Source organism: Watersipora subatra, chromosome 1 (assembly GCF_963576615.1).
Source record: "Watersipora subatra chromosome 1, tzWatSuba1.1, whole genome shotgun sequence".
Taxonomy (NCBI): Eukaryota; Metazoa; Bryozoa; class Gymnolaemata; order Cheilostomatida; family Watersiporidae; genus Watersipora; species Watersipora subatra.
The window spans coordinates 35,410,167-35,435,195 of NC_088708.1; the positions used below are offsets into that span (position 1 = coordinate 35,410,167).

The 25,029-nt window shown below is 36.2% G+C and overlaps 1 protein-coding gene across 4 annotated transcripts; it reads left to right on the plus strand.

The window, feature by feature from the left end:
• The first annotated feature begins 441 nt into the window (after positions 1-441).
• LOC137403469 (uncharacterized) lies at positions 442-25,029 on the plus strand. 4 transcript variants are annotated; one of them, XM_068089438.1, is made up of 7 exons: positions 442-505; positions 5,468-5,781; positions 6,820-6,964; positions 9,316-9,576; positions 21,289-21,425; positions 22,277-22,418; positions 24,653-25,029. In XM_068089438.1, exons 2-7 carry the CDS (start codon positions 5,519-5,521, stop codon positions 24,689-24,691), a joined length of 987 nt encoding a protein of 328 aa, XP_067945539.1. In that variant the 5' UTR covers positions 442-505; positions 5,468-5,518; the 3' UTR covers positions 24,692-25,029. The 4 variants fall into 4 exon arrangements, with proteins under 4 accessions (XP_067945539.1, XP_067945536.1, XP_067945537.1 ...); XM_068089435.1 differs by lacking the exon at positions 442-505 and adding an exon at positions 579-692; XM_068089436.1 differs by lacking the exon at positions 442-505 and adding an exon at positions 664-775.

Consider the following 25,029-nt stretch of genomic DNA (forward strand, 5'->3'; position numbering starts at 1 on the left):
GTGAATTATGCAATCCATGATAGCAATGATATACAGTCCCCACATGGGGGCTATTTATCATTGATGATAGCTAAATTTGGAGATCAGTATAAATTGTGAATTCAAGTTTTCGACTGTTGCTACCCACGCTGACGAGTCGCCGGGCGAGACCGGAAACATATTAAAGCCAAATTTCTATCGGCGTACTGTCATACCCCCGTACTATAACATGACGTGAATGTTATAGTACGGGGAAAGCCTACGGCTCTGATTAGCTGGTTCGACTGATTGCAGACGGCGTGAGAAAAACATGATTTCTGTATTACTACTCACCATTTAATAGCCAATTACATGTACTAAAATTTAGCCTATCAGCTAAAATAGTAGTAAGAATAATGACTAGGTTATAAATATGATAAAACTATTAAGCAACCACAGACCCCATTTTCTGCCACCTGTTGACACGAAATTGCCTTGTGGCCACCTGACTATTAGCGAATTGAAGACGATCGCTCAGGATAGGGGTGTAAGTAAATTCTTTGGTCAAATTTTGAGGAGCGGAAGTACTGAGACTAGGATTCTAGGAACCGTCGCAGATAAAGGAACATACCTACATGTCCTACGTATTCGGCTAGCGGCACCCCTGTTCAGGAAGCGTTCGAGCCGTCTAGCTTTGGCTCCGATATCCGTCTAGTTTGCTATTAGGTCAATAGGTTTGTAGAGCAAGTTTAAAAGCTAATTACTGATAACGATATGTTTATAAGACTATCCATAAATCTCGCGTAGAAGACATTGTGTAAGAGTTATTAAAGTGGCTTCAAGTTTTTCAGTTGAGTACATTATTGAGGGTTTCAAAAAGCTTTCATATTTTCTCGATAAAGATTTTTAGAGAAAAGCTGTCTTTTTGGCGTGTTTTTGAAAATTCGTGTGGTTTTTTCTTAAAAAATTTATTCACAAGCACGATTCCAGTTTAGAGATAATTCTGGTTATTCAGGCTTAGGACAAGTTGTTCTGAGACACCTTACCTTGAAGATCTGTTCTCTGGTTACAAAAACATTAGTGTTCAATACTCATGCGGAATATCTCTTTTCTTAGCAATATTAGCACATATTTAACATGTTGTTATGGATAGAATGTGGAAAAATTATGTTACGCATAACTAATCCGAATCCACAAACGGCATCAGTGTTGAATTTGCTTTGTCATTTTATTCTACTTTGACTATGTTCACATACCTGCCAACTCTCACGCATTGGGCGTGAGACTCACGCAATCACCCCAAAGAAAAAATGAAAATGCGTGAGATTTTTGCCCCAATTTCCACAATTTTATATATACTATCATTGATACAGCAATTGCCCCAAAACCAAATCTCACACATTGCCCCACTCTTGGGTTGGCAGGTCTGTATAATGTTCAGTTTGTGTACTTTTGCTTTGTCATGTGGGAACTAATTAGATAATTACTGGTTTAGGTACAAGTGAAGGTGTGAAGCTATAATTGTAAGCAATACTGATATTTCCTAGTAAAATATACTTCTTTATTCTATAAGTCCAACAATTCAAATACACATTTAACAAAATTCTAAACAATAATATTAATGATAAAAGGTTAAAATAGCCAATAAAAGCTACACCCTTACTCAAACTGTTATCCATGTTAGCTTTCTTGGTCTGTACGGCTGCGAGTTTCAACAGCCAAACGAGAGTCATAGCAGTCCTTATATATAGAAGCTTGGTGGTTCAGATAGGGAAGTAGAAGAGGATCGGCTGATGATGGAGAAGGAGGCTTCATAGGTAAGGAAAGGATGGAGGCTCCAGAGGTAGAGAGAAAAAAAAGGGAGGCTTCCAAAGCAGAGGGACGCGCCTCAGCAGGCAGAGAGAGTTTCAGAAGGTCTTTGAAAAAGAGAGAAATAGATCGATTGATAGCCAGATGCTGAGTCGTTGGAGCTGTTCTCATTTATAGATGTCTCTGTTAGCCTGTGAGAAGGTGTTTAGGTGCCCCGGCTCTGTTCTTTGCGTTGCAGAAGGTTAGCAATGGAGTGAACTTGTCTTAAGTATGTCATGGGAGTGTAATGATTGGAAATTATGTCTAACTCCTATTGTCTTGGTCATGTCTGGTACAAGTCTGACATCTTTTAATGGTTTTCTGGCATGTCAATTGATGTCTCTTTCCTCATGGGCTATTTTCACAGGAGGTTTGTAAGCTGCTTGTAGATGATTATATGGTGACTGTCTTTATTGCTGGTCCTCTAATGTATTAGGTGTCATGTTATTGCAATATTACGTATATCTCTGGTGTTTAGGCGTTTCTCCATTATGCCATCCGCTTTTGCTAATACAACAGCGTGTAGCATCATTATCTTCTAAATGTACACGTATGTCTATATGTTTTCTCGGATATCCCAGACTCATGCTCACTTAGGACTCAACACGCATGTCTTGCACAAGCCAAACCTGTTCATAAACGTTTCCATCACTGATCAGCTCTTCTGTTTAGATATACAATATGTTTAATAACATTTAAATTGATCTATATTAGTAAATTTTCATTCTGTTATAAGAATATTGAAATGCTTTCAAAACACTTGAACTTCAGGCGGGTTGAATATAAACATTTCATTAAAGAGTTAACTGAATTCAATAGAATTCGTTAGTTCGTCAACTAGTTGGCGAACTCTCACAGTTGATATTTTGAAATGCTATTGAAATTTTACTTAAACTTAGCCTTGCATAAGACTTTTCCGTTTCTGGCACATGAGTAGTTTAAAGGTTTTGGTTTAGCCATGATTTCATAATATCAATAGTTAACTTTGTATTGTTTACATTTTAGTCAATATTCAAATTAACTACAGACGGTTCCCTACTTACAAACATTCGAGTTACGAACAACGGTACATACGAACGCATGTACGTTGTTCGTAACTCGATTAACTTTCGAATTATTTGTTTGAACTTTGTTTGAACTTTACATACGTATTGTAAAGAGATTTGCCGGCCTTTACTTGGCAAGATCTCTACTAATAAATAAAGATAAGAGAGTGCATGTAGTTTCATTCAGCTTTTAATTAGCGAAGGAAATTTCACCAGCCGAGGAGCATACGGCTATTTGCTCTGCTCAACTAAATGCGCGCACTCATTTATATACAATAATATCAACCGTTCCGGCTAACGGCAAACGGTAAGAACACCGGCTAACAAGGTGAATGAATAGGACCGCTAGCGCGTTGGTATGACAACAATCTAAGTGACGATAAGTGATGGTGTTATGACGGTATATCAGATATAACAATAGCATAACGAGTGAAACAACGATATAATAAACGGACAATACATACAAAAAATAAGACAACAACGATAAGTGATAGCATAACGATTAAAACAACATTATAAAAGAAAGGACAATAAATAAGAAATGCAGTGTCATGGCCCGGCGTCCACCAAAGTATTATTTCCATTTCATTAAATATTTTTTTCAGTACAAACCAATACAGGTTAATTATACAAGCCTTAAACATACTTATATAAACCTTCAATATACTTATATAGGCCTTAAACATAAATTATAATACAAAATATAGCACTGAAGCAACTTACGAACAAATTCACCTTACGAACAATCGTTCGGAATGTAACGCGTTCGTAGGTTGGGAACCGTCTGTAGTTCTTTTTCGAAGCCACAGTTACATGCTAATTACACAGTTACATGCTAATTACACAGTTACATGCTAATTACACAGTTACATGCTAATTACACAGTTACATGCTAATTACACAGTTACATGCTAATTACACAGTTACATGCTAATTACACAGTTACATGCTAATTACACAGTTACATGCTAATTACACAGTTACATGCTAATTACACAGTTACATGCTAATTACACAGTTACATGCTAATTACACAGTTACATGCTAATTACACAGTTACATGCTAATTACACAGTTACATGCTAATTACACAGTTACATGCTAATTACACAGTTACATGCTAATTACACAGTTACATGCTAATTACACAGTTACATGCTAATTACACAGTTACATGCTAATTACACAGTTACATGCTAATTACACAGTTACATGCTAATTACACAGTTACATGCTAATTACACAGTTACATGCTAATTACACAGTTACATGCTAATTACACAGTTACATGCTAATTACACAGTTACATGCTAATTACACAGTTACATGCTAATTACACAGTTACATGCTAATTACACAGTTACATGCTAATTACACAGTTACATGCTAATTACACAGTTACATGCTAATTACACAGTTACATGCTAATTACACAGTTACATGCTAATTACACAGTTACATGCTAATTACACAGTTACATGCTAATTACACAGTTACATGCTAATTACACAGTTACATGCTAATTACACAGTTACATGCTAATTACACAGTTACATGCTAATTACACAGTTACATGCTAATTACACAGTTACATGCTAATTACACAGTTACATGCTAATTACACAGTTACATGCTAATTACACAGTTACATGCTAATTACACAGTTACATGCTAATTACACAGTTACATGCTAATTAAACCTATTGGTAATGATTTGTTTAACTAAAGGTATTTGTAATGTATTGAAAATAACATGCTAAAATGTGTTATTACCACCAAATGAGGACCATCTATATCGGCATAAAAGCCATCTATTTGTTGCATGTTCCATTACTACTATTATTTAGTGGTAATGGAATGCCTCTGTTAGAGAGCTAGGCCAATATACCTCAACCATGTTCAAAGTTACGTTAGTAAAAAGTGCATTAGTATGATGAAAAGTGCTTCTTTGAATTCACTGCCCTTACCACATTGAAGAGCACGCCGTAGCAGACTGTAAAGAGAAATCATCAGTGCAGACCTAAATTGCCTACCAAGGTACTTGTCTGGTGATGACTTACCTACATGAGCATCTTTTTTCAATGGCCAATATTAAATTTTGCCAATAATTTACCATTGTCAATTGTTTTGTGCTTTCAAATAATGAATGTTACTTTCAATTGTAGAGTTAAATTTTTATCATTGAACCTTTGTTTTGATGTAGATAAAAAAAGTTGGACTAACTGCCAAAAATTTATGCAATTTTTCTAACCTCTGATATAATGATTTCCTAATAAAACTATACATAAAGCCATTACCTAGCTAATAATGAGCAATGATCTAGCTAGATAAGTCCTTTTATTATAGCTGACATTTTTTCTGTAGCATTAAAAGTTTTATTTGCAACAAAGTCGATGTCTATAGGCCTTTCATAACAGGTGATAATAAGTGAAAGGGTTTGACAGCTCTCTAGGCCTTATTTCTCCACAAATATCTTGAAACAGTTATTAACAGTTCTAATAAAAAGTAAATAATTAGCAAAATTTAGGTGATTTACCAAAGTCGAGGCAAAGTTGAAGTGTAAGTGATTGTTGCACCTAATGCCACTCACAACAATCTTTCTCATCATTTTTCAGGCAGCAAAAGTAAGTTGCTGGAATCAGCTTGATTACTCAACTCCCGTAACCATGACTACAGGAGTTACTGCACACGACGCAAAGTTTCTTACAGACGCTCTGAACAGACTGAGGTCCGATGAAGCTATTGCTGGCAGTTATGTCTTAGTCGATCACCATGAAGCAAATACGAATGTCATCCAGCTGCAGGCTGCAGGTCAAGGTGTGGATGAGTTGGCCAGTCAACTGGATGAGACCAAAGTGCAATACGCTCTCATCAAGATGACAGAACAATTTGACATCGCTACTACACATAAATTTGTTCTTATTCGCTGGTGAGCACATTCACTAGTTATTCACTGTATCCAAATGATATTTATCCTACCTTATATGGGTGTATCATTTCTTGGAATACAAGTAAAAAAATGTGCTCGTTGATGTTGGATGAGCATGGATGTTGGATGAGCTTGTTATAGATGAAGATCAGTTGATTGCATTATTACCTTAATATCTGAATATCTCCTTAGTATCTGAATATCTCCGTAGTATCTGAATATCTCCGTAGTATCTGAATATCTTCGTAGTATCTGAATATCTCCTTTGTATGTGAATATCTCCTTTGTAAGTGAATATCTCCTTAGTATCTGAATATCTTCTTAGTATCTGAAGATATCCTTAGTGTCTGAATATCTCCTTAGTATCTGAATATATCCTTAGTATCTGAATATCTCCGTAGTATCTGAATATCTCTGTAGTATCTGAATATCTCTGTAGTATCTGAATATCTCCGTAGTATCTGAATATCTCCGTAGTATCTGAATATCTCCGTAGTATCTGAATATCTCCGTAGTATCTGAATATCTCTTTAGTATTTGAATATTTCCGTAGTACCTGAATATCTCCGTAGTATCTAAATATCTCCGTAGTATCTGATCATCTCCGTAGTATCTGATTATCTCCTTTGTATGTGAATATCTCCTTTGTATGTGAATATCTCCTTTGTATGTGAATATCTCCTTAGTATCTGAATATCTCCGTAGTATCTGAATATTTCCTTGGTATCTGAATATCTCCGTAGTATCTGAATATTTCCTTAGTATCTGAATATTTCCTTAGTTTTTGAATATCTCCTTACTATTTGAATATATCCTATCTGTTAGATCTCCCATCTGTTCATCCAAAAATTCTGAAACTGCCATGGATGCACGGCTAGATATAAAGATAGTGTGGAAATATGGTTTTCAGTGGCTGTTATCAAGGACAAGTTTTTATGGCTAGGGAAGAAACCAAATATTGCCACAGTTGTTGATGAGCAAAATGTAGGCGATAGTTTTGTTGTGTTATTTATTTTGACTTGGCTGCTCTTTTGCCAGGATTGGAGATAAGGTGCCATTCAGTAAGAAGGGCCGCTATGGAATTGTTTTTGGAGCTGTTAATGACCAGTTTTTCTCCCCCAGTCACGCTCAGCTTGAGACAAGTTTTCTTGACGATGTTACTCATGAAAACATCAACAAATTGGTAGGTGTTCTCCATTTATCAGTGTGTTTGAGATTTTGCCTATGGACTCCTGTGATTACAGCATGTCGAAGTAAAATACTTATGGTCATGTGTTATAATTTTATAGGGTTTCCAGTAGTGTTGATGTCTGTAGCTACCGGATAGCGAGTTTAATTCATCAGTTTTACCAAAGATGTTTCAGTCAGTCGAAAAATCGTAGATCTTCTCATAGCTTACAAATTGAGATGTGACGTATGACATCCTGAAGGAGCGACGTGAATAAGTGACCTGAAAAAGCGACCTGAAAGATTGATATGAAGCTTATTAGCACGCCTTATTTCAGTAGCTCACTCGCACTCCTTATTTCAGTAGCTCACTCGCACGCCTTATTTCAGTAGCTCACACGCATGCCTTATTTCAGTAGCTCACTCGCACGCCTTATTTCAGTAGCTCACACGCATGCCTTATTTCAGTAGCTCACTCGCACGCCTTATTTCAGTAGCTCACTCGCACGCCTTATTTCAGTAGCTCACTCGCACGCCTTATTTCAGTAGCTCACTCGCACGCCTTATTTCAGTAGCTCACTCGCACGCCTTATTTCAGTAGCTCACACGCACGCCTTATTTCAGTAGCTCACTCGCACGCCTTATTTCAGTAGCTCACTCGCACGCCTTATTTCAGTAGCTCACTCGCACGCCATATTTCAGTAGCTTACTATTTGAAGCCTTAGAAATAAGCATTCTACTACCATATTCTGTCTGAAGAAAATTTTTCCCCGTTTTGGCATGCTGTAGCCTTGTTAAACTGGCTTATACGTATGCAGCTTATTATTCTGGTATATTGTAGATGTCCATATATTGTAGATGTCCATATATTGTAGATGTCCATATATTGTAGATGTCCATATATTGTAGACGTTCATATATTGTAGACGTCCATATATTGTAGACGTCCATATATTGTAGGCGTCCATATATTGTAGGCGTCCATATATTGTAGACGCCCATATATTGTAGACGTCCATATATTGTATATGTCCATATATTGTATATGTCCATATATTGTATATGTCCATATATTGTAGATGTCCATATATTGTAGATGTCCATATATTGTAGATGTCCATATATTGTATATGTCCATATATTGTAGATGTCCATATATTGTAGATGTCCATATATTGTGGATGTCCATATGTTGTAGATGTCCATATTTTGTAGATGTCCATATATTGTATATGTCCATATATTGTAGATGTCCATATATTGTAGACATCCATATATTGTAGACGTCCATATATTGTATATGTCCATATATTGTAGACGTCCATATATTGTAGACGTCCTTATATTGTAGACATCCATATATTGTAGACGTCCATATATTGTAGACGTCCATATATTGTAGACGTCCATATATTATAGGCGTCCATATATTGTATATGTCCATATATTGTAGATGTCCATATATTGTAGATGTTCATATATTGTAGATGTCCATATATTGTAGACGTCCATATATTGTAGACGTCCATATATTGTATATGTCCATATATTGTATATGTTCATATATTGTAGATGTCCATATATTGTAGATGTCCATATATTGTAGATGTCCATATATTGTATATGTCCATATATTGTATATGTCCATATATTGTAGACGTCCATATATTGTATATGTCCATATATTGTATATGTTCATATATTGTAGATGTCCATATATTGTAGATGTCCATATATTGTATATGTCCATATATTGTAGATGTCCATATATTGTAGATGTCCATATATTGTATATGTCCATATATTGTATATGTCCATATATTGTAGACGTCCATATATTGTAGACGTCCTTATATTGTAGACATCCATATATTGTAGACGTCCATATATTGTAGACGTCCATATATTATAGACGTCCATATATTGTAGATGTCCATATATTGTAGATGTCCATATATTGTATATGTCCAAATATTGTAGATGTCCATATATTGTATATGTCCATATATTGTAGATGTCCATATATTGTATATGTCCATATATTGTAGACGTCCATATATTGTATATGTCCATATATTGTAGACGTCCATATATTGTAGATATTCATGTATTGTAATGCTTACAAAGGCTGTTAACGATACTTATAGACCTATTAACTATGCATTGACATTGCGTCACAAAGACTGCGGCTATTTATGTAGGACACCGTGGCTTCGCATTGCCCAGTATAGTATAGTTAATAGGTCTATGACGATACTGCTAGAAATTCATTAGGTTCATGCAAACCCGCGATCGTGTGATTCTCAAGGATATCGTAGTATCCGTATGTAAAAGCATTGCTGATTGGTTTATTCGTATGCTTGGTAGGTTCAGGAGACTAGTGGAAACGAGTCCAAGGTGGTAGAGAATGCCCAAGCTGCGCATATGGTGAAGAGAGGTTTCACCGCAGTGCCTGCTACTCAACCCCCCAAGTCCAAGTCTAATATTATACCAGTGAGTAGGGGGGGAGCAGAGGTGAGGCACGGCGACGATGTGACAGAGGCTATTGCTAAGGTTAGATCAGACGATTCTTCTACAACCTGGGCTTGCATAGGGTACGAAGCTAATGATGTCAAGAAACCCCTACAGGTTAGTCACTTTTCTGTTATGCTTTTTTTTATAGGTAAAACAGTCTATTCAGAGATCAGGAATTTATTTTTGCAGTTAGGTGTCTCTCTGGTCATGTTCCCTCAGGGGTTTGCAAGTTTATAAGAATTTACAGTGCAATGGAGCCTTCTTTAATAATATATGGCGATTTAATGTGCGCTGTACATCATAATGTAGATACAGATAAGTAGCTAATAATGCAATACAAGTTAATATACATAGTAACTAGGTGAATAAAAAAGTCTTTGGACAGAAATTTTATTTTTATTTAAACCTTGACTTGTAACAAAATTTACATTACAGTTATTTGGTATTGAAAGGCCCACCATGTCTTACTCTGCTGTGTTGTTTGTTCAGAATATGTGGAAATGTGATTACAAGCTCTTAAAAGCTCAAAAACGAACAGTTGATCGCAGCCATCAAATTCGCAACCAACCGAAAACATCATAGGATGAAATCCCTCTCGAAACGCCGAAAATGTGACGTAGTTGAACACGATGTGCTTCTGTTTACGCTTTCATGGAACCTCATTCGTCGAAATATTTTCACAAATATACTTCACGCATTCAATACAAATATACTTCACTAACGTTATTCACACGTATAACACTCACTAAAGAAAGTTCGCTAACAATTTGTTGTTATGCTTGTCTATAATTGATTTTAAATTAGGCATACAGCTATAACTAACTTTCACAGTATTTCGGTTAAAGATTTTATTTAACTTGTTGTTCTTAGGAAATAATCTTTTGATTAGCAGTAGTAATTGTCTTCCGATGTTAGTGGCAACATTTTCGCTATATGGAGGGTTATACCATAATATGTCACGTTTCCGACTATTCTTACCGCCAGTAGTATAAGTATTGTCCTGCTCGTATCTCAGCTGGTAATCATAGCCACTTCTTGTCAGTGATTCCTGGAAAGGTTTAGTTTACGACAAACGAAAGCAGCAGAAAATGCGATTGCCGAAATCATAATGAATGCCCTTTGAATGGTCAGTGTCTCACGAGTTCTATTATATACCAGGCAACAGTTGACACAGACGGCAGAAGCAGTCAAACATACATCAGATTAACAGAGAGGCAATTTAAGGACAGATTCCACAACCACAAAACATCCTTTGGTATTAGTAACAAAAGAAAGACCACCGAACTAAGTAGATATATATGGCAATTAAAAGACGAGGGAAAGGATTTTAGTATCGATTGGAAAGTAATAACAAGAGCTAAGGCCTGTCAGAATGGTTTTTCTAAGTGCAATCTATGCTTAACTGAGGAGTATTTTATAATTTTCCAACCTCACATAGCTACCCTGAACCAGAGAAGTGATATAGTAACATCCTGTAGACACGTCACCAAGTTTTACTTATCTAAGGCTAAGCTCACCAATTAACCAATTTAATAGTTAGGCTTTTATACTTGAATTGACCAAGTATTATACACAAGCACTTCACAATAGCATCTGATGATTACTGCATGCAGTATGAAACTTTTAGTCATAAACTATTGCTAAAAAAAATTTCCATCTTTGTATTTATACAGGTAACTCTTTATTTTGGTGTTCTTAGTGTGTTCTTGGTTCTGTGTTTGTGTCATGCGATTTTTTATCTGACGATTGGTGTAAACTTAACATCCTTTTGCATCATGAAACTTAAGTAATAAACTATTGCTAAAAAAAATTTCCATCTTTGTATTTATATATATATATATATATATAACATATACCATTCTAACTTTTGAATTTCATATCATGAGAAAAGTGTGTTTTGTGCAGTTCAAATGAATTAAGAGAAAAAATAAAACTACTGTAAAGGTTTTCAAACAACTGTAACTTCAAATTTCATATCATGAAATGAGTGTTTTGTTGAAATAAATTAGGAGGAAAAGTAAAACTGTAAAGGTAAAACTTCAAATGTAAAAGTGAAATTATTAACAAGTTATTGCTAATTAATTACTATATATAGTCTGTTATAGTCTGTACAGGCTATGAATACAATAAAAGATTATTTGGTGTACAATGATACGATTTTGTATCGTTTCAGTATTGACATCATAAGCCAAAAATATCATATAGAGTGGTACAGAAATACATAGTAATTATCTAATGCAAACACTTCCTTGTAAAAATCATCATCATTAGTATTGAGTAACAAAACAATATGTTGACCTTAGTAACTATAGTTACCTACAATAATTTGGTGTACTTAGTGGTCATGGTCTGCAAGAAAATTTAACATTACATTGTACTACGTTCAGTACGTACCACAGGGAAGTTCTTACCTTTGAGACAGATGCATAACATAAACGCTGAATCTAACATGAATGAATTTAGCTTACTCAACACATACTTGAAGACAGTTTTAGTATGTATTTTACTAAACTTCAAACTAAAATTTTATCACTTATCTGTTTGCGAATCCGTTTTTACCATAACGAATGGCGCTGAACTGAGATAGCGAGCAATGGATATCTATTTCCGGCCTTGTGGAAGGTATTTCGGCGAAGAGTATACAAAAACTTTTGTTATTTCGTTGTAATAAGTACAACAATCAATAAATTTTCAATTTGAGAAAAATTTGGTTGATATCATACAGCAGAAAACAAGTTTGCTTTAGTATGGCAAGGACAAAAAAGCTTTGTTTCATAGTTAGGCAAAAGATATTTTGTAACAGGGGGTCGTAACCTATGGGCACAATGTATCAATTAATATGTCATTTAGCATGTGCAAGCGGGAAAAGTATATACAGTATATAGTAGGAGCAATGTAGTCCTTCAAACCTTCGTAGACTTGTGGTTAGATACCATAATTGATTTACAAACTTTCGGTTGCAATTTTTGTGAGTTCAAATCCAACAAGATGCAAGCTTTTCATTCCAAGATTTTAATAGCTATAACCGGACAGATAATAATATATATATCTATATCTGTCCGGTTATAGCTATTAAAATCTTGGAATGAAAAGCTTGCATCTTGCTGGACTACAGCTAGTATATACATGTGTATATATATATATATATATATATATATATATATATATACATGTATATATATACAGTGAAACATGAATAACTCAAACTTCACGAGACCGAGCGAAAGTGTTTGAGTTCTCAGAGCATTCAAATTATCAAAGCACAGTCACAAGTGAATGTATTTATCAGTAGATACATATACAAACTACATGTATATATAAAAATATAGTATAGGTTGTTTGTTGTAAGTTAAAGGGCATCTGATGTAGAGTTTTAAAGTATTTATCAGAAAGTATAGATATTTTTATACACTTGAGATTTGTGTGTTGTTTTAGGTGATGTGACTGCCAGAACTTTTTCAGATTAAAATTGGCTAAACCTAATCGCGGTTAAAACGCTCAGAAGACATTTTTTCTTCTGAGTGTTTTACTCGAGATCAATTTTGCCAATTTTAATCTTAAAACGTCTTGTCAGTCACATCACCTAAAACTGCAAACAAATCTCAGCCCAATAGAAAAATATTTATTCTTTCTGATAATTTTTAAAACTAGACATAAGTAAACATTTATGACCAATGCAAAAAAACATGCTTTACATCTGATCAGTTGTTTCATTTAAAAAACTTATCGAGTGTAGTCTGTGACAAGGTATTTTTTTGACAAAGATCAACAGTGTGACTTATTGTAGAAATAGATTTTAAACAGTTCTTATAGTCCTTGCACTCTCTCGTATCTATAAAACGTCTGAGGACATCTAAAGCGTTGTTTGCGTCAGCCAAGGTAGGTGGATCAGGTTCAACAATCTCAGCCTCATCCTCTCTATCGGACTCATCGAGAGTACCACAATATGTCACGGACTGCACAATCTCTGCATCACTCAAATGCTCAGCAACAATAATGTCTGCATCAACCACTAAAAGCTCATCTGCAAAACCAAACTTGAATTTAAGCTAAAGTAACACTATTTTTAAAACATTTATTAGGCACCTTAGACAGTCATAAATTTAACCCTTCATCGGGTCGAGTTCATAATAATGTAACAGCATTGGCTATTTCAAGATTACTTACTTGCTGTCTCATTTGATGTAGAATTTATGGTGTGTAGTAGAAGATTTAGATTTCTCACAGTGTCACCTTCTTCATTATCATCAGCAGTTGAAGTCGCATCTGTTTGATCAAGGTTGGTATGACCAAACCCGTGGTGAAAACAGTTGGCAATCGTTTCTTTTGTGACATGGCTCCATGCTCTGTCCACCCAGCGTATTGCTTGCAAAACATTGATAGAAGCATCTGGCTTCTTTCCATGAGTGTCAATGTAATCAACAGTGAATCGGAAACAGTGAATCAAAACTTGCTGACGATTGTAAGATTTAAAAGTTTGAATGATTCCTTGGTCCATAGGTTGCAGCACGCTTGTGGTATTGGGTGGTGTAAATAGAAGCCTGATTGACATAAGCCCATTCATAGTTGGGTGTGCTGGACAGTTGTCAATGATGGGAAGCACTTTTCTGTTTTTTCTGGTCATCCGGCGATCAAAATCTCTTACCCATGTTTGAAAGATGTCACTCATCATTCAAGCCTTCTTATTGTGGTAATACTGACATGTAAGGTTAGTAACATTGTTAAAACAGCGGGGATTTTAGAACTTTCCTATTACAATAGGAACTTCCTTCTCGGTGCCCGACATATTAGCGCAAAGTGCCACAGTCAGTCTTTCTTTTGACAACTTCCCTCCACTACATTTCTCCCCTTTAAAGTGCAACGTTTTGTCGACCATGAGCTTGTAAAACAACCCGGTTTCGTCCATATTGAATATGTCATCATAAGTGTACGTTTGAAGTAATGGAGTAAGCACCTCTTCTTTCCCCTTTTTCACTTCTCCAACATTAACTGCAGCTGACTCTCCAACAACTATCTGACTGCCACTAGAATGCCTTTTCTTCCACTTGTCGATCCAACCGCGAGAAACAGTAGTATCCTTTCCTAAATCCTGTAAAAACTTGTTAGCCTTTTCTAACAAAATTGGTCCATCGATAGGTACGTCTTCACTACGCACTTGTCTAAACCAAGTCAATAATACACCATCCAAATCATCGTGCGACGTTGAACGATCTCTTAGCCTTGATGAATTTTGGTCACATAATGATCTTATTCTTTCTTTTTGTTTAATCCATGTTGACACTGTACTTTTTGGAAGATTTTCTCTTTTTGATAATGCTGATAGCTTTTGTCCTGCTTCGATTTCCTCAATTACTTTTAGTTTGTCTGAAGGTTTCCACGCTTTTCCTTGTTCCTGTGAGGCCATCGTAAAGCGGATGTCTGTTGTAGCAGACGACAAGCCACGAGCCTATTTGTGACATTTTATCTTTATGTATCCGCATATAATCACTGTTACAATATGTATTTTGCATGCTGTGTCTATCTTTATTAAATTTTTATCGCTAATACTGTTGTAATGATATTAGTACAAGTGCGAGTTATCCTCTCGAGTTTATGTTTTCATTAAGAGTAGACAACTCTTGCATTTAACGAGCACATTATATTCATGTCTGGGGATGACCATGCGTTTTCGGTTAAATACAAAATTAAAGAAAAACGATCTTATATCGCTCTCGTTATAATCCAAGCCATCCTCTCCATCTGTGTAATACAACATGGTGGCAGCGGTCTAAACTTGTTCCTGGGTGTCATGCAAGGTGTTTCGTCTCCACACGGCTTAGATCTGAGGGCTGATGATCTCTCTGGAGAGTGGAGAAAATGGTCCAGATCATTTGAAGATTATTTGCTGGCCATAGATTTGGTGGCAACAAGCAAGGCTGCAGAAAAAAGGAAGCTTGCCTTGTTCAGACATGTAGGAGGTGAAGATGTAAGGGAAGTATATTCACAGCTGGAATTTACAACTGACCCTGATGAAAATGGTCTGATTCATGAGATAGAAGAAGGAACAGAGGGGAGGAAGTTAAATGACGTGTTAAAGAAATTTCAAGATTATTGCAACCCAAGGTCCGGAACTATAGTGAATAGATTTCAATTCCACGGCTGCACTCAGTCAGGTGAGTCATGTGATGTATATCTTATGAGGCTGAAGAGGCTAGCTGAAGGGTGTCAGTTTGAAACACAGAGGGATTTACTCATCAGAGATAAACTACTCTTTGGAATGGATGATGTGAAGCTTCGTGATAAGCTAATGAGAGAGCCTGATGAGAAGCTCACTTTAGAGTACGTTGTCAAGGCAATTCGAGTGCAAGAAATGGCAGTCAAGTTCAAAAATGTGACTGCCACCCCACAGCAAGAAAAGCAGGAAATCAAGGATGGAGATATTGAGGTAGTAAGGAGTGAAAGGAAAAGCTGGAAAACCAAACCAGCAATAAAAACAGTTGGTGGAGGTTTTTGTGGCAGATGTGGAAGGAATCATAGCAATCAAGTAAGGTGCCCCGCTATGGGTCAAAAATGCAGAAACTGTGATAAATTTAACCACTTTGCCAGACAGTGCAGAGGAAGAGCAGAAATAAATGCTCTAAAAGAAGATGAAACTGAGGTTCAGGAGGAGGTTTATTTAGGGGAAATAAACCTAGTGGAATCCATCAACACAGGAGCATGGCATTCTACAGTCAAAGTAGACACAAGCTTGAAGAAGGGGCAAACAGCCAGCTTTAAATTGGACACTGGGGCTGCACTAAGTGTTTGTGGACCAAATCACTTCAAAGGGAGATTGGAGCCTTCAACTAAAAGATTATACGGGGCAGGTAAAACACAGTTAAATTGCTTAGGGGTTATAAGATGCCGCATCCAAGCTGGTAAATTTGCCACAAAAGAAGATATATATGTAGTTGAGAATCAACAGACACCATTGCTGAGCAGAAAAGCCTGTGAAACACTACAGTTAATATCAGTGGATGTTGACAGATGTGAAGTGAGTGATGTGAATGTGGACCAGCAGCTGTTCAAGGGTCTAGGAAAAGTGAAGAGTGAACATTCCATCACACTAAAGGAGGATGCCATACCTTTTGCCATACACGTCCCTAGACCAATAGCATTCCCGCTAAAGAAACAAGCAGAGCAAGCATTAGATGAGATGGTGAAGGATGGAGTCATCACGCCAATTACTGAAGCAACACCCTGGGTTGCACCAATGGTCGTTGTACCAAAAAATGGCCAAGACAAAGTTAGAATTTGTACAGACTTCACCCAACTCAACAAATATGTGATGAGGGAAATTCATCCAATGGCCACTGTAGAGAGCAGTCTTGCTAGTCTGGGAAACGGTGTAAAGTTTTCAAAAATTGATGCTAACAGTGGATTTTTTCAGATACCACTCAGTCAAGAGTCAAAAAAGTTGACTACTTTTTTGACTCATAAGGGAAGATACATGTATGAAAGACTTCCCCAAGGCCTTTGTAGTGCCCCGGAAATATTTTCAGCAGAAATGAATAGAATGCTGAATGGGATTGAAGGAGTGATAGTTCATATGGACGATGTGTGTGTATTTGGAGAAACGGAAGAGAAACATGACAAAAGTTTGGAGCTGGTCCTGGCCGCAATCAAGACGGCGGGTATGACACTGAACAAGTCAAAATGTAAGTTTGGTCAAAAAAGTGTGGAGTTTCTTGGGTATATCATCTCTAAGGAGGGTATAAGCGCTGGACCCCGAATACAAGGAATACAAGACTTTCCCAAACCCACTTCCGTGACAGCTGTAAGAAGTTTCCTTGGTCTTGCAAATCAATATGCACGCTTCTCAGAGAAGCTGGCTGAGAAGAGTGCCCCTCTGAGGGCTTTGCTGAAGACAGGTATTGAATGGCACTGGGGTTATGCGCAGGAGAGTGCATTTCAAGAAGTCAAAGAGCTGTTCAGCAAACCAAGCATTCTTGCTCCATACAGTACAGAAAAGCCCACATTTGTGACCACAGACGCCAGCAATCAAGGACTAGGAGCTACTCTGAGTCAACTTCAAGGTGACGGCACTCGTAAGCTAGTGGCGGCTGCTAGTAGATCCCTTAGTGAAACTGAGCAACGTTATGCAGCAATAGAAAAGGAGGCGCTAGGAGTGTGCTGGGCAATGGAGAAATTTTCTCATTATGTCTTAGGAATGAAAGATGTAACGATTGAAACAGATCACAAAGCCCTCATTCCCTTGTTCGGTAATCAGTTTCTAGATAAGCTGCCTCCCAGAATTCAAGGCTTCAAATTGCGACTACAGAGATTCTACTATGATATCAAATATGTGAGTGGAACTGACAACAAGGCAGCGGATGCACTATCACGATATAACACTAGGGAACCAGAACAGAGTGATATAGTACGAATAGAAGTGATTGAGAGCTACTTACAAGAGAGTGTGCATTGGAATGGAAGCTGCGACAGATTGGAGAAATTCAAAATGGAACAAAGGGAAGATGAAACTTTGAGACAGGTTATTCATTATGTTGAACAGGGTTGGCCAGTTTACATTTCATCCATGGACACAATCCTGAGGCCGTACTTTGAAAGGCGAGGACTACTTACTATGAACAAGGGACTGCTGATGCTAGGCATGAGATTGGTGGTTCCCCTATCCCAGAGAAGTCAGGTTCTTGAAGATATACACAAGGGACATTTAGGCATTACTAAATGCCAAGCAAGGGCTAGAAACAGTTTGTGGTGGCCGTCTATGGCAAAGGCAATAGAGGTACAGATAGCTAATTGTGAAGTGTGTAAGAGAGAATTGAATATAACATACGAACCCCTGAGACCTTCCGCTACCCCTGATCGCCCTTGGCAAATGTTAGGCACTGACTTGTTTCAACTAGAGAGAAACAGCTACCTGATAGTGACAGATTATTATTCAAGATACCCTGAGATAGCTTTACTAGGTAGAGATACTACATCAAAGAATGTCATATCCCACATGAAAAGTATGTTTTCCCGGCACGGTATTCCAGATTGTTTAGTGTCTGACAACGGACCGCAGTATTCATCTGAGGACTTTCAGATATTTGCAAAAGCATATGGATTCACCCATGTCACAAGTAGCCCGAAGTATGCTCGCGGCAATGGTGCAGCTGAGAGAGCGGTTGCAACAGTAAAATCCTTGCTCAGCAAGGAGAAAGATTTATACATAGCTCTCCTTGCCTACAGAGCATCACCACAGTTAGGAGTATACTCTCCTGCTGAATTGCTTATGGGACGGATGCTGAAGACAACTTTGTCAGTACATCCTGATAGTCTAATGCCAAAGCTACCCGATCATGAGAAGTTTAAAGCCAAGAATGAGCTTTACAAAGAGAGAATGAAGATGAACCACGATATCAATCCTAAGGTAAAAGATCTTCCAGCAGTGTGTGGTAGAGATCGTGTTATGGTGAGAGATAGTAGCCAGGAGGGCACAGTACTCAGAGCTAACCAAGATGGCGATCGAAAGGTTATCATAGAGGGAGATAATGGTCAGCACTTGGTACGGAACAGGTCAGCAGTAATCTCAGTTAATGACTCTAATGTAAATGCGGAAAGACGCAGAGTTAATGTCAGATCAGCTATGACGGCAACCCCGAGGATGAGTATGCGGCTCAGGCAACAGCCAGATAAATATGAGGCGTAAGCTTAAGAGTATGGTAACTACCATACTGCGACATGCTGCTACATCATATCGCTGAGCAACAAACTATGAACTATGGTAACTACCATACTGCGACATGCTGCTACATCATATCGCTGAGCAACAAACTATGAACTCTAGACAATCACTATTGCATATTATTACGTACCTTATCTTGACAAATATTCTTGTTGTTTACTTGCGTTACATTTACCCATACAAATTTACGATAGCTTATGTGGTTGTCATAGGTTTTATGTGCCGATTTATCTTAGTAGATCATTATATAGATATGCCAGCTTTTGAGCTTGTGAAGGGATGTTGTAATGATATTAGTACAAGTGCGAGTTATCCTTTCATGTTTATGTTTTCATTAAGAGTAGACAACTCTTGCATTTAACGAGCACATTATATTCATGTCTGGGGATGACCATGCGTTTTCGGTTAAATACAAAATTAAAGAAAAACGATCTTATATCGCTCTCGTTATAATCCAAGCCATCCTCTCCATCTGTGTAATACAACAAATACCTTCTAACGTTTATAGCTTGGCAGTAACTAAGCGAACGTCTTAGCGACCCTATTAATCATTTTTATACGATTTGTTTTTCGGTTCCATTATACGGTACGGGAGAAATTATATGTATACTATACGAGTATAAAAAGCGCTTTCGTTAAGAAAGCAGAGTAGTCTCAGCTCCGCGACTAGTGGAAACTCCTTTGAAATAAATTGAACGGACACCACGTTTGTGAATTCGGCAAAAAACTGTTCAAGTTAACGGTGCCGAGGTCGAGTTATATAAAGCCATTTATCATTGCGTGGGAACGGACCAAGCAAATCCATTTGAGTTAACCATGTGTTTGATATATCCGAGGGCGAGTTATCCGAGTTTCACTGTATATATATATACATACTAGCTGTGCTACCCGGCGTTGACAGGGTAGTAAAAAGTCTTTGCATAGAAAATTGATTGTATTAAACATATAACAACATTTGCCATTCAAACTTGCAAACTACATATCATGAGAAAAGTGTGTTGTGTAATTGAAATAATTTAAGAGAAAATAAAAACAACTGTAAAGGTTTGAAAACTTTGTCAAACAACTGTAACTTTTATATTTCATATCATGAGGAAACTGTTTTGTACAGGTAAAATGAATTAAAAATAATAAAACAATTATAAAAGGGTTTAGATATATGTGAAATAATTAGCAAGTAATAGCTAAATTAAGTCTGTTCTACTACGATTACAACAGAAGATGATTCTGTAAGGATACAATTAATACGAACTGAAAAAAAAATAAAAAATAAAAATCCTGAATACGTTGAATTAGTAATAACAGTTTTCGCATAGAAGTGTGTGTATGAAAAAGGTTACTGTTCCATCATAAGCTATCCATTACAACTTTGAATACGACGATACTGGTACCTCTCAATATTGGTACGAATGTAAAAATGGGATACCATGCTGTCTTTGTCTAACTAAACGGAGAGAGTATGTCGAAGCTCTTCCCACAAATATCCGTGTGAGAAGAGTTGGCCTTGACTCCATATGTATTAATAGAATCTGATGGAAGAAATTTTTTAACAGGGGCATCGTAACATGTGGGTGCATTGCTAAAATAATTAGCGTGTGGTTACAGTATATCGAATATGATAACGATATAGGTCATTATGTCTTCTATGGCTCAGTGGTAGAGTGTCTAGATTTCAAACTTGTAACAACAGACACCGCGAGTTCAAATCCATCAGAACACGGATAACATTAATTCCAAAATTTCAATAACTATAGCTGGACATATATATAAATATATATCTATATATATATATATATCTAGATATACCGAAACACAGAGACGCAGATGATACACAAACACTGAGATTTATATATATATATACGTGGATATATATATCCATGTAGTACAAGTTAATACACATAGTAATGTGGTACAAGTTAATATACATAGTAATGTAGTACAAGTTAATATACATAAGGCATATAAAAGGTCTTATCAGCTTTTTTGGATAATGTCTATTCATATATCAATTGTTCATTACACATTTGTGTATATTGTTGTTCGATTTGTCTTTGGACTCCAAACCTCTTTTTTCATACACAATGGCCTGTGAGTTTTCTGTCATTGATTTGCAGTGTATAGCCACAGGGCAAGAGGCTGATGTAGAGGCAATGAAGGGGTGCTTAGAAGATGATAGACCTTTATATTTTCTCTATAGAACCTCGGACACTATCGACAGTCATGTAACAGTCAAGTTTGTCTACATTATCTGGTTAGTTAACCCTTCTTGGTACATTGACTGGCTGTAATATAATTGCGCTTCAGATCGACTATATGATTTGGAGTTGGCCTCTTATTCTTAGTTGTTCCAATTGTCTACTGACTAGTTAGAATATCAGCTAAGCTGTAATTTGGAGTTGTGTTATTCATGCTTTAGCTGGGTAGAGTACCAGATAACTTGTGATTTGGAGTTGTATAATTCTGTCTTGACTAAATAGACTATCGGCTAACTTGTGATTCAGAGTTGCGTTATTCTGTCTTGGACCTTATTAAGCCTCTGTTTGACCTTCATTGCGGTGTATTTTTCAGTCCTTCGCATATAGTGGTGTTCCTTTAGAAGTGACATTCAAATATATGCTGGCACTTTATTCTTTGACTAGTTAAGTATTTTGGGAAGATAAATTGAATCTTTTTGCTGACAAAGCATTGCTAATGTCGCCTATTATATTTTGCACTCTCCTCTTGTTAGAGAATCATTAATGTCATCGGTGTCAGTCCTTTTGTTAGAAGTTTTTTTATATACATCCAAATATCAGACTGAGTTGAACAAGGAACTAATTTTTGTAAGACATATTAGATGAATGTGGTTACACGTCTTACTTTGTTTCGATGGTGTCGCTTTTAAAGTTTTGCGGAAAACCAGGAAACATTCGAGTTAGAAAGCGAACTTTGATATACTGTAACCTTGGCTGCCATTACATCGTACGCTGCTTTTGAAGAAATAAGGGTGGTGCTCAAATAGAGTTTTTCCGGTATATGTAGTATCAGTTAACCTACGATTTGGAGTTACCTCATTCATTCCTTGGCTAGGTAGAGTGTCAGTTGATATTCATTAATATGTAGGGTTGGGGAGTTGGTGAAACCCATGGCAAAAGCCAAGCTCTCAACTCACAAAGGAGTTGTACAAGAGTTGTTTAGCGGCTGTCATGTGACCTTATTCGCCACAAACAAGTCCGAGATTAGTGCTTCCATAATATTAGACAAGGTAAGAGAATATAAATGGTAAACATACAACACTGCAACAACAGACTATCCTTATAATATCAGTTGTAACATACAACACTGCGACAACGGACCATCCTAATATTAGCAATGGCTACACAACTTTGACTTCAAAGTTTCGTTTCTTCTCTAATTTCTCTCTTGTTTTCTTCTTTTCACCAAAATCAACTCACTATTTGAAGGTAGTATGCTAGGTATATCACACAACTATTGTATATGTTGAACACTCCATAAGTATATCACACAAGTATTGTATATGTTAAACACTCCATAAGTATATCACACAAGTATTGTATATGTTGAACACTCCATAAGTATATCACGCAAGTATTGTATATGTTAAACACTCCATGAGCGTATCACACAACTATTGTATATGTTAAACACTCCATGAGCGTATCACACAAGTATTGTATCTGTTAAACACTCCATGAGCATATCACACAAGTATTGTATATGTTAAACACTCCATAAGCGTATCACAACTATTATATGTGTTAAACACTTCATATGCATATCACAACTATTGTATCTGTTAAACACTCCATAAGCATATCACACAAGTATTGTATATGTTAAACACTCCATAAGCGTATCACAAGTATTGTATATGTTAAACACTCCATAAGCGTATCACAACTATTATATATGTTAAACACTCCATAAGCATATCACACAAGTATTGTATATGTTAAACACTCCATAAGCGTATCACAAGTATTGTATATGTTAAACACTCCATAAGCATATCACACAAGTATTGTATATGTTAAACACTCCATAAGCGTATCACAACTATTATATGTGTTAAACACTTCATATGCATATCACAACTATTGTATCTGTTAAACACTCCATAAGCATATCACACAAGTATTGTATATGTTAAACACTCCATAAGCGTATCACAAGTATTGTATATGTTAAACACTCCATAAGCGTATCACAACTATTGTATATGTTAAACACTCCATAAGCGTATCACAACTATTATATATGTTAAACACTCCATAAGCATATCACACAAGTATTGTATATGTTAAACACTCCATAAGTATATCACACAAGTATTGTATATGTTAAACACTCCATAAGCATATCACAACTATTGTATCTGTTAAACACTCCATTAGCATATCACACAAGTATTGTATATGTTAAACACTCAATAAGCATATCACACAAGTATTGTATATGTTAAACACTCCATAAGCATATCACAACTATTGTATCTGTTAAACACTCCATAAGTATATCACACAAGTATTGTATATGTTAAACACTCCATAAGTATATCACACAAGTATTGTATATGTTAAACACTCCATGAGCGTATCACACAACTATTGTATATGTTAAACACTCCATGAGCGTATCACACAAGTATTGTATCTGTTAAACACTCCATGAGCATATCACGCAAGTATTGTATATGTTAAACACTCCATGAGCGTATCACACAACTATTGTATATGTTAAACACTCCATAAGCGTATCACAACTATTATATATGTTAAACACTCCATAAGCATATCACAACTATTGTATCTGTTAAACACTCCATTAGCATATCACACAAGTATTGTATATGTTAAACACTCAATAAGCATATCACACAAGTATTGTATATGTTAAACACTCCATAAGTATATCACACAAGTATTGTATATGTTAAACACTCCATAAGTATATCACACAAGTATTGTATATGTTAAACACTCCAAAAGCGTATCACAACTATTATATATGTTAAACACTCCATAAGCATATCACAACTATTGTATCTGTTAAACACTCCATTAGCATATCACACAAGTATTGTATATGTTAAACACTCCATAAGCGTATCACAACTATTGTATATGTTAAACACTCCATAAGCGTATCACAACTATTATATATGTTAAACACTTCATATGCGTATCACAACTATTGTATCTGTTAAACACTCCATAAGCATATCACAACTATTGTATCTGTTAAACACTCCATAAGCGTATCACAACTATTATATATGTTAAACACTTCATATGCGTATCACAACTATTGTATCTGTTAAACACTCCATAAGCATATCACAACTATTGTATCTGTTAAACACTCCATAAGCATATCACAACTATTGTATATGTTAAACACTCCATAAGCATATCACAACTATTGTATCTGTTAAACACTCCATAAGCATATCACAACTGTAATTGTATTTTGCTTCAGGTGCAGTCAGCGAGTGGCACAAAGAGCAATGTCAAATAAACAGTTCCTACAGTCACATCACATCAGATTGCCCTTCACATTGCCCGTTGACATCACACTTCCTTGCTCTTTGAATGCTCACATTTATCATTCATCTTTCTTGAATTATCCTAGCTTCTGGCTTCCCTGTTTGATAATTTTTTTAACTTTTACATAAGTCATTGTTGGTTCTGTATCTTATTCTCATAAAACACAAGCCTTGGTCACTGTTTCGTCATTATTTATTTTTTAGAATTTAATAGCATTCCATGTAATTTTCAATATTGTCTTGTTTAATTTTGTATTTGAGAATCACAAGGCAAGTTTCTTTAATAAACTTTTTATTGTAACTGCGTTCA